Source organism: Cordyceps javanica, chromosome 3 (assembly GCF_051103115.1).
Source record: "Cordyceps javanica chromosome 3, complete sequence".
In the NCBI taxonomy this organism is placed as follows: Eukaryota; Fungi; Ascomycota; class Sordariomycetes; order Hypocreales; family Cordycipitaceae; genus Cordyceps; species Cordyceps javanica.
In genome coordinates, this window is record NC_139297.1 from 3,445,770 (window position 1) to 3,462,356 (window position 16,587).

The following is a 16,587-nucleotide window of genomic DNA, read 5'->3' on the forward strand; positions in this document are numbered from 1 at the left end:
TCGTAATTGATGAAGCCGGAGATTATCGATTCGGATCTCGGTGGAGTGTGGCCGATTGTGGTTGTAGACAGTATCTACCTGGTCGTGAAGATGTGTTCCGTGATGGAGCCAACTTAGTGGGGAAGTTTTGGGGGCAAAAAACACGGTACAGCGCGCGCAACGCCATTTGCAGTGGCGCGAAGTCACATGCCCAGGCGGTACTTACAGTAGGTAGTGAGTGGGCTGTCGTGAATGACTGTCTGTAGTGGCGCACCCGGGAATTTGTATCCTGATGAATTAAGTGGTGTATAAGTACTGTCCAGCTATCCTATTTGTAGTTTACCTTGACATCATCATCGGCATTTTGGTGCTGGTTGTCACTTGCCAATTGCGATACCGCTTTGCAGTGGCGGCGACAGCTTCTGCACACAGATCGGGACACACACCCCGCCACCAGCCGCATCGCGGATCGACATGTGCATTTTTTGAAATGCTCACCTCGCCCGCAATACATACTCAAGTATGATTTTCACGATAGATGGATGAGATAGCAGGTGACCCAGTCTGCTAGTGCATGTTGACATGTAACATGAAGCTAGTCCGAGCCACTGCAGCGTTCGGGACGGAACGCATCCGCTATTGACTCCGCGCGTCGGCCTCGCAGTACCACTTACCTTGCACCACCTACCTGACATTTTCACATTGCTGCGAGCAGCATTGCAAATCTACGAAAAGACTGGAAAATGTCATGTGAGAGTTTTCTCCCTTCGTCGGCTGCTTGCTTGTCTGCTAACCACCGCGTAGCTTGGTTCAACACGACCAGCACTCTTGTGCATGTGTCCGCCATCCCGGATGGCATCCCCGCTTCCAAGCTGGTAGACGGGCTGCAGAACCATGAAAACTACATCAAGCACAACCCTCACATGGCAAAATACGAAGCAATTGCCACGCCCACAAATCCAGCCCCCACCATCCCCGAGGCGCGTGGGGTCGCGGCCACGGGTGACCCCGACTGCTACCGTGTTACCGACAAGATACATACTCTCCCGGCTGGTCTCTGGGACTCGGATGTTGTCAGCGCATACGAGTTCATCAACGTTGAGAACGGCGTCTTTGTACGCATTCGTAGCCCCATGAGCGTCACCATGGAGTCGCTCTGGCTTGTCAAAGAGACAGAAAGTGGCACGGTCGAGCTGGTAGAGGAACAGGTGATTATAGCATCACGACTGCTCATGAGCACGGTCAAATCCATGTCGGAAGGCGGATGGAAAGGCATTCACGCTTCAATGATCAGAAAGGCGCAAGAATGAGCCGCATCTCTATTCTAATAAAAACCGTACCCTTCTCTATATAAATAATTCTTCTACTTCTACACCACCTCCCCCAACGCCGTGTAAATGAAGTCTATATTTTTGAATCAGGCTGTGTTTCTGACGGATATTTCAAATACTTGTCAAACCAGTCTAGCATTTCACAAGTGACATGCTCGTGAGATTCCTTGGCTTGGTAATGATGCGGCTCGTGCGGTAAAAGAACTAGCTTGGCCGTGCCTCCATTTCCACGCACCGCCGAATAAAAGTTAGATGATTGCATAGGTGTCGTACCAGGGTTGGCGTCATCCGCTCCGTGGATAATGAGAATGGGATGTTGCAGCTTGTCTGCAAAGAAAAATGTCGACGCCTTGCGGTACGGTTCGGGTGCTTCCCATACGCTTCGGCGCTCATTCTGGAACCCAAAGGGCGTCAGCGTCTTGTTGTAAGCGCCGCTCGTGGCAACACCGGTTTTGAAAATGTTCGAATGAGCCAGCAAGTTTGCCGTCATGAGAGCGCCGTGGCTGTGTCCTGTGACTCCGACGCGATCTGGGTCCGTTATTCCCATCTCCACAGCCTTGTCAACTGCCGCTTTGGCATTTGCAACGAGCTGCTCCAAGTATGTGTCGTAGGCTTTCTTGGGGTCGCCAACAATTGGAAAAGTCGCATTCTCAAGAACAGCGTAGCCAGAAAGCAAGAGAAACTTGTGCTTTCCAAGTCGAGTAAAGCGCGCTTGAGAGCCTGTGACCTGACCTGCCTGCGAGCCACTGGCAAAGTCACGGGGATAGGCGTAGAGAATGGTCGGCACGCGAGTGCCCTCCTTGTACCCTGGTGGTGTGTGAAGATTGAACGACAACTGAACTCCGTCGTCACGTTGATATGTCACGACGCGCTTCTTTATCTGTGAAAGGAGAGGGGTGGGATTCGGGATGTTGGTAACAGCCCGGGTCTCGGTGATAAAGACGGCCTCACCGGCCGGGGCTTCGATACTGTTTCCGAGTGTGCGTTGAAAGACATTTGGAGAATCAGTGGGAGACTCGTGCAATGTGAGGAATGCTGACCCCGAACCGTTCGTGAAAACGATGAAGGACTCATAGGCTGACGCGCTGCTGCGGAACAGCCTACTAGGTTTCATAGTTGCGAGATCGAAGCGATCCAAGAAAGGCCGATCGCCGTCTTCTGAAGAGCCCTCATCTCTGAAGAAGATTGCATTATCGGCTTGGTATATGACGCTGAAGCCGTTTGGCAACTTGTGAAGCACAGCCTGACCAGGGTAATTGTATCTTTCATTGTAAGATACGTCCACAATGAGCTTGGGCTCTTGTTCAGGCTTGTCGACGTTGACAATGTAGCGACGCTCCCACTGCGTGTTGATATCGAATTCCATCAGAATGGCAAATGATGGATCTTCCCCCCAAGTGAGACTATTGAAGCGGTATTCTGTGCGAAGAAGCTCGCGTGGCTCCTTGTTGAATGGCGCCTCTAGAAGCATGACCTTGTCACGTTTCTTGACGTCATTTGCCCAATCACCACCATCGAGTGCTTCAATCCAGACTAGAGATGCGGGAGCGTTGGCGCGCCAAGAGAAGTTGCGCGGGCCACAAGGGACGCCGCGAATCGGGACACGCTCAGCCAAAGGCAGTGACGCGACTGTCCGGGACTTGATGCTCGTGAGATTTGCGAGGTCCCAAACATTGACATTGCATGGAAACCTCCAATATCCAGTGTTGTAAGTATACGGCTTCGTAATCGCAAGAGTGAGGATGTAGTTGCCATCAGGCGAAGCTGTTGCCCTGAGGTAAAGATCGACCTCGCCAATAGGCTGAACGGCGAGTGAGGCGACGTCTACCAAGGCCAGCTGGGAGGCCATGTAATGATCAAACAAGGCTTCATCATGCTTGTTTTTGAGCGTGTCGCGAGCCTCATAGGTGCTACTCTGGCCTTTTTTGCCATCAGTCTCTTGGATGATGGGACCTGGCGGAACCGTTGGCTCGACTGGTGGGGGGTTTTGGCCGTTGGGGACGAGCTTGACAAGAAGCTGCTTCTGACTAGGCATCCAGGTAACCTCGCCTTCGAGCAGAGAGTTTAGACGTACGCCTGGAACCTGCCGGGCGACACCAGTTTGCCCGTCGCCGATCCAGAGCTCCACAGAGGCGGCAGTGATGTTCTCAAAGGCAAAGTAGCGTCCGTCGGCACTCCAGATGGGAGATGTGGTGCGCGCGTCCGCAGGCAGGGCGATGGTGACGGTCTTGCCATCCTTGACCTGGACCAGCTCGAGTTTGTAGGCAAATGTTCGAATGCCGTGGCCGCCAGCTGTGTTGCGCCGATTGTGATTAGCGGTTTCCACCCGCACACCAGCAAGGCGCAGGTACGGGGTAGCAATGTGCGAGATGGAAGGGTACTTTTCTAGCGAAACCAGAATGATCCTGTCACCAGAAGGGCTTGAGACAGGAATGGGCAGCGAGGGCGCACGCATCACATCCAAAATCTCGGGTGGTGGCTGTTTATAGCCTGAAGCCACCGCTGCGGTGTCGGCAGAGGCAGACATGGTGTAAGCTCCAAGGGCCAAGGCACGACCAGTGACGAGGAAGTTGGAGACTCTGGTGCTGTCAAGGAAAGCAGATTGGGGTCATGAAGAATTTATAGATTTGTAGAAGCAGTCAAGCGTCTCAGAATGCGCCTGAGCGAAGAAATTTGGTTGAGGACACAAAGGTCCTTTTTATCAAGGGCCTTGCGCCAAGGGCGAATGGGCAGGTCGTAACCGGAACGCAGTCCCGTCGAGCGTGACCCACTGTGTTTTGTCTTAGCAAACAGCGTACCAGGCAGTCAGCCAGCCAGGGCACCTGCGCTACGTGAGGGAAGGCAAGCAAATCTATTGCGTGTGAGTGGTTAACTTTTTTCTTTTCTTTCCTTTTTCTTTTGTTATATATCCCGGTAAGACAGATGCAGACATTCTTACGGCGAACCGTGGTGCCGGATGTTCAAATCGATGTTGCTGGCTCGCCAGTGGCACAGCAAAGGGGGGGGGTTCTGGAAAGGGCGGTGCGTACAAAAACATCCGCTGTCGGAATGGTGCCATGTAATCCATGTATTGCAGCGTCCGCGCGTCGGTGCCACCGCATCTTTCCAACATTGAAAACAATTGCAGGGTATCTTAGGCACTGTCTTGGTATAAACCGCCTGCAAGCCCCAAATTTGTTCCGTGCCTGGCTATTTACTGAGTTCTTTACTTATAGGTGGGTATTCACAAAGGTACCTGGGGAGCTTGGCAGCTGGCCGCAGTGGACAGAGAAGAATGACCCTGGCCAAGACTTATTCAGGTACTGCATAGATCTTTGCAATGCAAAATGAATAGAGTGATACGAAGAAACTGGACAAAAAAACAAAAACAAAAAGAAGTTCAGCCCAAAAATAGTCTACGAAGAAAAATACGAAAGATATGAAACATGAAATGAAAATAACAATGACACTCCGAGGAAGAGAGAGAAGAAGGATATGAAAAGGCAAATAGCAAAGGCCAAAAAAAAAAAGAGGACAACATTTAGAATTCGATGACCAAGGTGCTGTTGCCGTCCCATCATTTGTTGAGAAATTCGACTCTGCGACATCTCATGCACCGCCGCCATTCCTCGCCTTATCTCGATCAACAGCTGCTACATACTACAGACTGAGACACACACTAAAAGTTATAGCTAGTATAAATCAGATAGGGAAAAAAAAGGTAAAGTAGAGCTCGCACCGGGACTGGTAATATTTCAATGTGACCAATTTTTAAGTATAAAATATGCAAAGCGTAAAAGTCAAAATACACCAATTCGCTATGCGAGCACTACAACACCACCATGCTATCTCCCCTGAAGAAAAAAGAAAGAAAGAAAGACCATGACACTCAAAAGCCGAAAGTGAGACAAGAAATTTACGACCCTTTGCGAAATCAAGAAAAATTGGCATCAGGGTACTCTGTTGTCCGCCTTGTGATTCACTGATGTGGCAGGCAGGGCCGGTGCGTGAGCGGCATTGATTCACAACCCTGCTCGCGAGTATCACGACCATACTTGAACAGCAACACAGCCCAGCTAATGCACCTCAGCAAAAGTCAGAAAACCTCAAACCTTCAAGAAAACATCATGTGCATAGTTACCTACTTCAAACATCTTCATTGCAGCCACATCTGGGCAGTCGTCACCGAGCCTTGCCTGCCCTATATGGGTTTCACCAACTGCCCAAGCTTTGTCGGCGCAAGCGTCGCCGTGAACCCCATCACGGGCAAGCACGTCGGCAACATACGTGGCGGGCACATCAAGGCCAGGCCAAAGTTCTACAAGACCAAGACGAGGCTCTGCCCCCAGTGCGACTTGCACGGCGCGTACGATCCCAATGTAGCGCGGCTGGTGCATGACGTGGGATGGGGCTTTACCTGGGGCAGGGATGCGGCAGACCTGGAAGGGCACTGGGGAGTCGACTTTCGACTGGGGAGCACAAAGCATCGCTGCGTTGTGCTTTGACACACTGCTCTTCTCTTGCGTTCTTTGCAACTTGCAACCCGTGACTGGGTGGGCGGATGGAAGGACAGAACCATGACATCTCCATATCGTGGCTGGGGGAGACGGCTCTGATGGAAAAGCCATCGCAATATGACTTGTATCAATACCGCTGCTAGTACTCCGTACAACCTTTAGCTATCTACATTTTCGCAGCAACCCGTCGTGTAAGTCGTTGTGCCAATATATGCCCCACTTATACAACTCTTCAACGACCAGTACAACATTTTCAGCAACCAACCATCTTACACACACTACCGCGCATGAGCACAAGTCCAGAAATGCTGCCCACTCCAGATACCTCGCATGTTCCATACGAGCGGGTATACGAGCCGGCCGAGGACTCTTTCCTGCTCCTCGACACGCTCTCGTCCCCCGCGGAATGCACCTTTCTCACCAACCGCTTCGCCCACCATGCGCCGCTCATCGTCGAGATTGGCACGGGCTCCGGCGTCGTCCTCGGGTTCGTCAACGCGCAATGCAAGACCATCTTTGGCAAGCCCGAGATCCTCACCGCCGGCATCGACATGAATGCCTACGCCTGCCGCGCCACCGTCGCCACGGTGAACAAGGCCGCCGTCGACGAGCAGGCCTCCACCTCAAACGGCGGCGGCACGTATCTCGGCTCCAGCATGGCGGATCTGACGTCGTGCTTCCGCCCGGGCGCGGTAGACGTCTTGATATTCAACCCGCCGTACGTGCCCACCTCTGAGATGCCCGTCCGACCGGGGACCTTTTCGCAAGACATGCCAGCGGCTGCCGCCGTCGCCCCGTCGTTTGATGACGACTCTTACCTGCTTGCCTTGTCGTATGCAGGCGGCGCCGACGGCATGGAAACGACGGATAGGCTGCTTCCAGATCTGGGGAGGATCCTGTCGACACGTGGATGTGCATACGTGCTGCTGTGTGCGCAGAATAAGCCGGATCTGGTCAAGAGGAAGATAGCAGAGCAGCTAGGTCAGGGCTGGAGGGCCGAGACAGTAGGATCGAGCGGCAAGACGGCTGGCTGGGAAAAGCTGCAGGTTGTGAGGGTATGGAATGACGCTGCCTAGTAACTGACCATGCTTCGGTACTTCTTTGTATATAGCTGGCATATATATTACGAATTGATGACTTAAAACTCCTGCATTCACGACGTCGATTCTAGGCACCTGGCATGATTTCGGTATCTTCGTTTCCGCCTAAAACAAATACAAAAGCGATAGGTTCAATTTAAGACGCCCAGAGTGCATGAGTGCGCTTCTCCGCGCGTCTTTCAATATGGCCAAACATCCCAAAAACGCCTGATCCATCGAAACCCCACAGATTTTTTGATCGTGATTTCTAAAGCACCCCTGCTTCTTCTTGTCCTTTTGGTGCTCGCTTCGATATCCCCTCTGCCAAACTCGCGCCAAGCCGTAAGCCTCGCTGGGCAATGGCGATGATCGCCTCCAGGATATTCCATAAACGTCGATTCGGGTTGCCGCTGCTGTCGTCGCATTTCAGGCTACCAACAGGAGCCGAAAGGACTTTCCCGTCCTCATCCCAGTGGTCCGTTCAAGGACGACCACGGCCACGGCCACGACCGCGACCGCGCCCTCTGCCACCACCACGTCCCCGACTAGCGCGCTCGGCCTCCTTGCGGGCCTTGTTCTTGGGCTTGGGTGCGTCGTCGACTAATAGCGTGTCCAGAGGGAGCGAATCGGGGAGAATAAAGTAGCGGATGGTCGAGCCACGGATGTTCATCGTATCGAGGGAGATAGGCTCCTGGCCTTTAGGGGTCGTCTTGACGGTGCGCAGAGCAGTGTTCATCTGAGGTGTCACTGATGAAATGGTGCCGTTGACGATGGTGCCTATAACATCGAGTATTGTTAGTCAAAACCATTCGCAATGCTCTTCGCCAGCGGCGGTCGTTCGCTCGCCAACATGTTGAGACATACCATTCTTGAGCTCAATGGTCACCGGCTCGTTGACACACTTCATCAAAAATCTAGTCGCTGAGGGTTAGCTGTAATCTTGAAAGGCTACACTGATGTCCGCCTTCAGCCAGTCGCGTGCTGAACTCGGTGACTCTTGAGTGCCAGGGAAGTCCATCACTTACCTTACGAGCTTCATCGTGTCGTATTTCAACTTAGAAGTACCTGAGTATTTGAACTCTCAGCACAGGTCCCGCGCAATGCCTTGTCACCGGTCTTGAATCGGTGGAGCTGCAAGCCCGCCTCGAGTCGATAGCACGCCGAAAAACCAACTCTGGAAAGCTCAGAGTCCAACGCACGTGACTAGGCAATACCAGCCGCACGTGATTCGGCTACAGTGGAAAGCTCTCACCACGCCTCGTCTTATCGATAAGGCTGTAGCATGGAGTTGAAGTTCACTGAGGAGTGCCCCACATCGGCACAGCTGGAGTTGTTTAATAAGTGCGGCATTGCTACCTATTCAACTCGCCACTCACAGCTGTGAGAGCTTCGTTTGCTGCAAATCCTTTGCTTCCTTGCCGTCAGAAGTTGCACAGGGCGAAGGAGGACGTGGAATCGTATGATTCGCAAATATTCGACCAAAGCACCATCACTTTCACCGGTGTACTTGGCTGTACCTAAACCCCACCAATCCTGACGCTGCCACTCCGCCCGAATCTCCGCCTAACCCAGAATCACGGTACCAGGCTGCTCCGACAATTGTACAGGCCGCCATCATGATCTCTGGGCGAGGGGGCGCCGGTGCAAGAGGACGCATCCGTCCACCTCGTCGAATTGCCCGAGTAAGTGCCTTTCTATACTCTTGCTGAGCCTGTTCCTGTGCCGCTACCAGTTCTCCTGCCTGAGGAGCCCCCCAGCTCAGCGAACAACGTGTGCTAATGGTATTTTGGGTTAGCCTAACGGTGCTGGTGAGGGAGCTGACTTCGAGTCATGCTGGAATATGCTCAAAGAAGCTTTGCGCGACATACACAACAAAAGCTGTGGCAGGCTATCCTTCGAAGAACTCTACCGAGCAGCTTACAAGATTGTCCTTAAGAAGAAGGGCGATGTTCTCTACGATCGCGTCAAAGAATTCGAAGAAGACTGGTTTACGACGAATGTTATCCCAAAGATCAAGGCGCTCTTCACCAATAGCCTCATCAATGTTGGCGTTGATAAAGGTGGCGCGACGTCCGCTAACGAACGACGCCAAACCGGCGAAAGGTTTCTCAAGGGATTGCGCGATACTTGGGAAGACCACAATATTTCGATGAACATGACGGCCGATATTCTCATGTATCTAGACCGTGGCTACATCCAACAAGAGCTGCACCGGGTTCCCATCTTTTCGACCACGATTGCGCTCTTCCGAGATAATATTCTACGCTCCTGCTTGAATAAGGACTCGCAAAGCTTAGTTGTGGATATAGTAATCGCAGTCATGCTTGATCAAATCGACATGGAGCGTGAGGGTGACATCATTGATCGAGCCCTCATCCGCAGCTGCAGCCGCATGCTCAGTAGCCTGTACGAAGCCGAAGACGAGAATGAGTTGACGAAGCTGTACTTGACATTGTTCGAACCGCGTTTTCTTGAGAATAGCCAAGAGTTTTACAGTCGTGAATGCCAGGAACTACTGCAAGTGGCGGATGCTTGCCGATGGCTGAGGCATACAAAGAAGCGACTTGAAGAGGAAAGAGATCGGTGCGGCACTACGATCGAACCTGAAACCGAAACGAAAATCACATCTGTTGTTGATCAGCAACTGATAATGAAAAACTTGGATGAATTCCTGAACATGGAAGGCAGTGGCTTACGTTGGATGATTGACAACGAAAAGTCCGAGGAGCTGTCGATTTTGTACAACCTTGTCGCCAGAGTTGACAGTACCAAGGCATCCTTGCAGGGAATTCTGCAGAAACGTGTCATAGAATTGGGACTCGAGATTGAAAAAACTCTTCAAAATACTGACTTTTCCGTGCCACCTCAAGGCGAGGACGGGTCAGCTGAGAAGGGCGAGAAGTTGAAGGCGCTTCCGGCTGCTTCTCAGCAGACTGCAGCAGCCATCAAGTGGGTTGACGATGTTTTGACCCTTCGAGATAAATTCGACACCATGTGCACCAACTGTTTTGACTCTGATCTGGTCATTCAGACAGCTCTCGGCAAGAGCTTCTCTGAATTTATCAACCTATTTTCCCGCAGCTCCGAATATGTATCTCTATTCATCGACGAGAACCTGAAGAAGGGAATCCGTGGCAAATCTGAAATGGAAATTGACATAATCTTGGACAAGGCGATTGTTCTTATCCGATATCTTCAGGATAAAGATCTATTTCAGACATACTACCAGCGCCATCTTGCCCGCCGACTGCTGCACGGCAAATCAGAGAGCCACGATGTTGAGAATCAACTCATCCTGAAAATGAGACAGGAATTCGGTCAGCAATTCACCGTGAAGCTGGAAGGCATGTTCCGAGACTTGGTCACCTCAGCAGAGCTTACGACATCGTATCGTGACCACGTTCGTACGTCGGGAGACGGAAGCAAAAAGACTGAGCTGGGCATCAATGTCTTGACAATGAACTACTGGCCACAGGAGGTGATGGGTCGTACTGCGCAGATTGGCGAGGGCTCTCGCATGACCTGCACTTACCCACCAGAAATTGAAAGGCTACAGGCGAGCTTTGAACAATTCTATCTATCCTCCAGAAACGGGAGAAAGCTTACGTGGATTGGCACCACGGGCAGCGCTGATGTGCGGTGCACATTTCCGGCGATCCCAGGGAAGTCTGGTGGCCTGGCAAAGGAAAGACGTTACGAGATCAACGTGCCAACTTATGCTATGGTTGTGTTGATGCTTTTTAACCACCTACGCGATGATGAGCAGCTTTCATTTGAGGAAATCCAAGCCAAGACTGCGATCGCGACAGCCGACTTGATGCGAACATTGACAGCGATTGCCGTGGCGCCGAAGTCTCGTGTTCTCCTGAAAGATCCGCCCACGAAATCGATCAAGGCATCCGACAAGTTTTCGTTTAATGCATCGTTTCAGAGCAAGACTATGAGAATCAAGGCACCGGTCATCAATGCCATTTCCAAGGTCGAAGATGCATCCGAGAGAAGTAACACTGAAGAGAAAAATAACGAGACACGTGCGCACATTATTGATGCCGCGATTGTGCGAATTATGAAGTATGCTGCTACCCAGATTGAAGACCAGATATTCGTCGCTAACCACTATACGCACAGGTCACGAAAGGAGTTGGGCCACACTCAACTTGTTAGCGAAGTTTTGTCTCAACTGGCTGCCCGATTTAAGCCGGAAGTGCCATTTATTAAGCGACGCATAGAAGATTTGATCGGCCGTGACTATCTTGAGCGGCCAGATGAAGAGGATACACCAGGCTTGTACCGCTATGTGGCATAAAGCTCGATGTAGGAAAGGGGGATTTGGTTCGGTTTATTCATGTATGGAGTTGGGGATTCATACAGGGAGCATCAAGGTTTGATCATTTAGCATAGCGTGAGAATACGGCGTTTGCCGAACGCATACAATACACCATATGCGTCTCAAGTCATGGAGTGGAAGTCATGTCAACTGCTCAACCCATGTTGAGACGACGCCATGCGACAGTGTGACTGTGTGTATCGAAAGGAGGAACGCGTACACGTCCTGGGTTGACGCTATGAGAAGGAAGTCTGAAGTAATTGAATGCGATACGCTTGTAATTTGTGACTTGTGAGTCATCTGTAGCCCTGTCTGGGCTCATGGAAGTGGTAGTTGGGCAATTAGGCAGTCGGGGATGGCGCTGCACAAGTGCGAGACTAACTGACTTTGAGCATATCAAGGTATGCAATGACATTGCTGCAATAGAGGATTTTTATCAGTCTCTGTGGCGCGTAGCTTCCAGTGAATCTATTATTAATAATTCGGCGCGGCCTGGTGAGGACTGCCGTTGTTGCTGACCATTGCCCGTGCCTTGTGCGGCTCGGCCTCGGATCGTGGGGTTCCCCACCGAGGCTGCTCCGACACATGTCCGAACAAGAAGAGCCTCGTCCATTGACATCAACCACGACCACGTCGCGTGCGAAGGGATCCGGTATATCGAGCACCCACAGTCTCAATTGCATTCACGGGTTTTTTTTTTCTTTCCCACCTGCATCTCGACTTTGCATAACTTATCCATCATGTTCGCGCTACGACGGACAATGGCTACCATGAGCCCCCAGGCTTCGATCCTGAAGCAAGCCGGCAAGGTTGTCTGCATTGGTCGCAACTACGCGTGAGCTCTCAACGCCAACCGCCAGAAAATCAAAATGGAGAGCTGACAAGTTGCCCCCCTCTTTCTTTTTCTCCCGCACCCCTCAATACAGAGATCACATTGCAGAGCTCTCCAATGCCAAGCCCAAGCAGCCGTTCTTCTTCCTCAAGCCGACGTCGTCGATGCTGCTCCCGGGCGAGGGCCCCTGCGTCCGTCCCAAGGGTGTCGACATGCACTTTGAAGTCGAGCTGGCGCTTGTCATGGGCAAAACGGTGCGCGACCTGAAGCCCGACGACATCAAGGGCGCTCTTGAAGCCATCAAAGGTACGAATCCCCCTCCCAACGTTTCGTCTCCTTTTTTTCCCTTCGGCCCCTTGTCAAATTCCTCTTCCAAAGTCGGCTAAACGGGAAACCGACTGCTGCTTTAGCATACGCCGTCGCCATTGACATGACGGCTCGCAACACCCAGAACGAGGCCAAGCGCAAGGGCCTGCCCTGGGACATTGCCAAGGGCTTCGACACGTTCCTGCCCATGAGCAGCGTGATCCCCAAGGAGGCCATCGCGGACCCGCACGACGTCGAGCTCTTCCTCGAGGTCAACGGGCAGGTCAAGCAGCGGGGGTCCACCAACCTTATGATCTTCCGCATCCCCCGCATCCTCAGCGACATCTCCAAGGTCATGACGCTGCAGCCCGGTGACGTCGTGCTGACGGGCACGCCCGCCGGTGTCGGCCCCGCGGTCCCCGGTGATAAGGTCCGTGCCGGCGTCCGCGTCGCCGGGCAGGAGCTCCTCGAGGGCAAGATTGAGCTGGCGGTGGAGGATTCTACTAGAGACTATGAGTTTGCCGAGACGTAAAGCAGGGGATTCGTGTCCCTCGGCCGAAACCCCCCCTTCCATTGGTATTGCTACGCTATGGCTTTTGTAATAGTAGAATTAGAAATGGTCGTGGTCCTTGTGTGTATTTAGGCGCTGACTTATTTTTGCAATTTGAATATTATTGATACATGCGCTGATGCTGCTTTTCTCCACCGTCTCCTGTTTGCGCCACTGTAACTTGTCGTCAATTCTCATCAATCCCCATCAATTCTTTTCTGTCCCCTGTCAAGATGACATTTCTCATCACTGCATGCTTGAAAAGCACCGTACTGACCAGCTCTATACCAGATTAGGGTCAGGAATGGAGCCCGGCGCCGGCGCCCAGTCGGCAAGCTCGCCGCACTGCTTGCAGCGCCGCTTCTCATCATCGCCGCGAAACTCCTCGACGGCGGCCTTGATCTGGGTGCCGAGGTTGGTGACGTGGAAGGCGGCCTCGTACACCACGACGGCGCCGGGACAGCGGGGGCAGTACCAGCGCATGCGGTCGAGCGAGTCCTCGGGGCGCTTCTGCTCGACGACCATGCCGACCGTGTTGGCGAAGCGGACGGGGTTGTGCGGGGTATTGGGGGGGAGCAGGAACATGTCACCCTCGCGGATGAGGATGTCGCGGAAGACGCCGCCCTCGTCGACGACCTTGAGCATCATGGTACCCTTGTGCTGGTAAAAGTACTCGGGGGTGGTGTTGATGTGGTAGTCTGTGCGGGCGTTGGGGCCGCCGACAATCTGCGGTTGTTAGATCTTGTCTTTGGAGACGTGCGTCTCAAGCGTTGTCGAGAGAGGCGATGTGTAATACCATGATTGTGAAGCCCTCATTGTAGACGCAGTAGTTGTTGATGGGAGGCTGCAGTAGGTGGCCGTTTTCTTCCAGCCTGGGGCCGTGTTAAAAACCGAAATGTCTCCAAGACGTGGAAATTGGTGAAGAGTTTGTTTTGGTTTTCTGAGATGTGAGGACAGTGATTTACCATTTGGGTAGATTGACTGGTGGACCAAGCATCTTGTGAATCTAGCCAACGGCGAGCGAGGGCTTGCGTGAAAATTGGTTCAAGTGACGAGTACGGGAGGAGGGGCAAGATGCGAAGATGGCCTTGGCGATGGGTTGATGGTGTCGAGATTGTCACTACCGGGATGATGTTGCGACTAAGGAAAAATGAATGATGAGAAATGCCACTTGTGCGTGTGAGCGAACGACGAGGAACAGTCAACAATCTCGCGGGGTTGACGCAGCGATTTGAGACGTCAGAGGTCGTCCCTAGTATCAGTAGGTGAGCCCATCTGTTAGAACTGTCACCCAGTGTATCGGCCACTGGCGGCGATTTTTAAGTGGCTCCCCCGCTCGCAGCTCCGAGCTTGCCGCTGCTGCGCAGATCGCGTGATGTAGAGCGTGATGCCCGCTGCAGGCATTTGAAATTGGAAATTAGGGTGGAGTTGGTGGTGTGTAGCGGTGCATATTCGGGTTTTGCTTGATTCGTTTTTAGCCATGGCCATTGTCATATGGCAGCTGTGCGTCGATTGGTGCTCGACGCTCCTTTTGGGCAGCCTGGGGTCTGCAAATATATATGCAGCCTGATGCTGTGCAGCAGCGTTGCCCGATTGTGACGGCTGGAGACAGCCACTTCCGGCGCCTCTTTTCTCCTTTGGATTCTTGATTTCTAGAATGGTGATTATTTGCGCTGTATGAACAAAAAATTTCCTTCTTTGTCCCCCTTGGCGCGGCCATCTACAGTTGATATATATTGACAATAGTATCCCTTACAGGGACCCCCGTCCCATTCAGCCACAGCTACTTACGCCACGGCACAAAGCTCGCACGTGCGCCTAACCGTGTCTCAGCTCCCAGCAGGACTTACGTGTTGTCGGGGATGACACAGAAGGGATCCCTTTCACAGCAAAACAACAAGGTTCAAAGCCCTCGTATTCTAAAGTGAAAAACAGCACCTGACTCGTCATTATAACTTGGCCTTTGAAAAATTTCTTCGGTATTTTTTTTTCTCAGCCTCTTTATATTAAGTCGCCCGTCGTGTCAGCTGCCAACTTGAGCAAGTTTCCAGCCAGTCACATCACTCCACCAGCCACACTTGCCTCACACGACAGCTTGAGCACGTTTCCCGGCTGTTTGCTTGCTTTATTACTTCTCCCTCTTCAGTCATCGCCGCGGCGTCTGCCTTTCTCGTCTTTCCCATCTCCTCACCCGCTAAACCCACAGACCCGCAAACCGTTATCGCGATCCCTCACGGATGCCAGCCATGGACCACTCGCAAATGGACCACTCCGGCCACATGGGCCACGGCGGCGATGGCATGGCCGACATGTGCAGTATGAGCGTGCGTACTCGGTGCTCCCTCCGCCTCTTGGCTGGCGGTGTCGCCTCTGCAGTATATACCCCAGAAAAGATGCTAATCAAACATCTTAGATGCTCTTCACCTGGGACACCACCAACCTCTGCATCGTCTTTGAGCGCTGGCACATTCGCTCTACCCCGGGGCTCGTCGCCTCTCTGATCGCTGTCGTGCTTATCGCCATGGGATACGAAGGTCTACGCGCCACATCCCGTATTTATGAAAGGTCGATAGATGCGAGAGTCGAATCTGCACCCAGTGAGTCCAGAATTTCCTCCCAGAGCTCTGTCTTCTCCCACATGCCCAACCCGTCTCTACCTTTTGCCAACCCCCATCACAACTCTCCCTGTTGCTTGCTTGTTTATGTACCGAATGATTGTGAAATGCCAAGATTGCGTGCGTATATGCCGAGTTTTCTGTCTCATGTCAAGTCTGTATCGTTGGAAGGGCACGCGTCTGAGGATGCATCCGTTTGTCTCGTTGCCGGCTCAAGCCTACCATCTCACAACTTTACACAAAAGGCACTCGCATGACTCTTGTTTACACGTTCTCTTGAATCGCAAACTTCGTATGCATTTACTAAAGCAAAGTGACCTTGTCTTGCACGCAAAAGACGCATATGAAGAAGCCGTTACTGAAACCACTCCGTTTCTCCGACCAGGACAAAACCGCGACCATCTCACCCGCCACAGCCATCTCATCAAGTCTCTCCTCTACGGCCTTCAAAACTTTTATGCCTTAATGCTCATGTAAGTCGCCCTGGAACGAGCTGACAACGCATGGATCGGCCGCTGACGATGCTAGGCTCGTTTTCATGACTTATAACGGCTGGGTTATGGTGTCCGTCGGTCTAGGCGCTTTTCTAGGCTATTACGTCTTCGGAAACCACTCTTCCGCCACGAAGGAGGGTGCATGTCATTAACGGAGTGCTTCAAAGAAGTGGTCATGTGATATAATGAACTGCGGCTGGCCTCTGCCACATGCTTGCTTCAATTACCGGATTGACGAGTGACGCTGCCTGGCATTCTACAACTGCTTGTATTGCGCATTAGAAAATTGTAGCCGCTGACACAATATTCAATTTCAAACAGAATTGCGACGCGCTGCTCCTATGGTTTTCGTACATGGTGTTCCTCACGTCATGTATATGCAGCAGCCTGATGAGCCCGCTGCCTACCTACCTAGCCGGCAACCGCTGACACATGCCAAGCCCATATGGGTGATCTATGCAGCCTCAGCCTTATTTGGTTCCCGCCGTTGCTACTGGCGTGCAATCTAAATAATAATAAAACTCCAACTTGATCCATTTTTTCTCGACATAGTTTGCAGCTTTCGGCACAGAGTTTCC

At 52.2% G+C, this 16,587-nt stretch overlaps 9 protein-coding genes across 9 annotated transcripts; 6 read left to right on the forward strand and 3 right to left on the reverse strand.

Annotated features, from left to right (window-relative positions):
- Positions 1 to 722: 722 nt before the first annotated feature.
- On the forward strand, positions 723 to 1,289 carry V2A60_005235 (uncharacterized protein; the record flags this gene model as incomplete). Its single annotated transcript, XM_083256547.1, has 2 exons — positions 723 to 729; positions 784 to 1,289. The coding sequence occupies 2 exons, from the start codon at positions 723 to 725 to the stop codon at positions 1,287 to 1,289; spliced, it is 513 nt and encodes a 170-aa protein (XP_083112673.1).
- Positions 1,290 to 1,383: 94 nt separating this feature from the next.
- Positions 1,384 to 3,837, reverse strand: V2A60_005236 (alpha/beta hydrolase family protein; the record flags this gene model as incomplete). The annotated part of the gene is made up of 1 exon (XM_083256548.1): positions 1,384 to 3,837. One exon carries the CDS (start codon positions 3,835 to 3,837, stop codon positions 1,384 to 1,386), a length of 2,454 nt encoding a protein of 817 aa, XP_083112674.1.
- Positions 3,838 to 5,494: 1,657 nt separating this feature from the next.
- Positions 5,495 to 5,794, forward strand: V2A60_005237 (uncharacterized protein; the record flags this gene model as incomplete). The annotated part of the gene is made up of 1 exon (XM_083256549.1): positions 5,495 to 5,794. The coding sequence occupies one exon, from the start codon at positions 5,495 to 5,497 to the stop codon at positions 5,792 to 5,794; it is 300 nt and encodes a 99-aa protein (XP_083112675.1).
- A 317-nt stretch (positions 5,795 to 6,111) lies between these two features.
- Positions 6,112 to 6,882, forward strand: V2A60_005238 (S-adenosylmethionine-dependent methyltransferase; the record flags this gene model as incomplete). The annotated part of the gene is made up of 1 exon (XM_083256550.1): positions 6,112 to 6,882. The coding sequence occupies one exon, from the start codon at positions 6,112 to 6,114 to the stop codon at positions 6,880 to 6,882; it is 771 nt and encodes a 256-aa protein (XP_083112676.1).
- Positions 6,883 to 7,366: 484 nt separating this feature from the next.
- Positions 7,367 to 7,924, reverse strand: V2A60_005239 (mRNA splicing protein SMD1; the record flags this gene model as incomplete). The annotated part of the gene is made up of 3 exons (XM_083256551.1): positions 7,367 to 7,662; positions 7,750 to 7,799; positions 7,911 to 7,924. 3 exons carry the CDS (start codon positions 7,922 to 7,924, stop codon positions 7,367 to 7,369), a joined length of 360 nt encoding a protein of 119 aa, XP_083112677.1.
- Positions 7,925 to 8,501: 577 nt separating this feature from the next.
- On the forward strand, positions 8,502 to 11,191 carry V2A60_005240 (Cullin; the record flags this gene model as incomplete). Its single annotated transcript, XM_083256552.1, has 2 exons — positions 8,502 to 8,567; positions 8,681 to 11,191. 2 exons carry the CDS (start codon positions 8,502 to 8,504, stop codon positions 11,189 to 11,191), a joined length of 2,577 nt encoding a protein of 858 aa, XP_083112678.1.
- A 761-nt stretch (positions 11,192 to 11,952) lies between these two features.
- V2A60_005241 (fumarylacetoacetate hydrolase family protein) lies at positions 11,953 to 12,882 on the forward strand (the record flags this gene model as incomplete). The annotated part of the gene is made up of 3 exons (XM_083256553.1): positions 11,953 to 12,047; positions 12,139 to 12,350; positions 12,455 to 12,882. 3 exons carry the CDS (start codon positions 11,953 to 11,955, stop codon positions 12,880 to 12,882), a joined length of 735 nt encoding a protein of 244 aa, XP_083112679.1.
- A 300-nt stretch (positions 12,883 to 13,182) lies between these two features.
- On the reverse strand, positions 13,183 to 13,897 carry V2A60_005242 (3-hydroxyanthranilate 3,4-dioxygenase; the record flags this gene model as incomplete). The annotated part of the gene is made up of 3 exons (XM_083256554.1): positions 13,183 to 13,626; positions 13,697 to 13,772; positions 13,866 to 13,897. The coding sequence occupies 3 exons, from the start codon at positions 13,895 to 13,897 to the stop codon at positions 13,183 to 13,185; spliced, it is 552 nt and encodes a 183-aa protein (XP_083112680.1).
- Positions 13,898 to 15,146: 1,249 nt separating this feature from the next.
- Positions 15,147 to 16,161, forward strand: V2A60_005243 (low-affinity Cu transporter; the record flags this gene model as incomplete). The annotated part of the gene is made up of 4 exons (XM_083256555.1): positions 15,147 to 15,224; positions 15,314 to 15,497; positions 15,901 to 15,988; positions 16,044 to 16,161. 4 exons carry the CDS (start codon positions 15,147 to 15,149, stop codon positions 16,159 to 16,161), a joined length of 468 nt encoding a protein of 155 aa, XP_083112681.1.
- Positions 16,162 to 16,587: the final 426 nt, after the last annotated feature.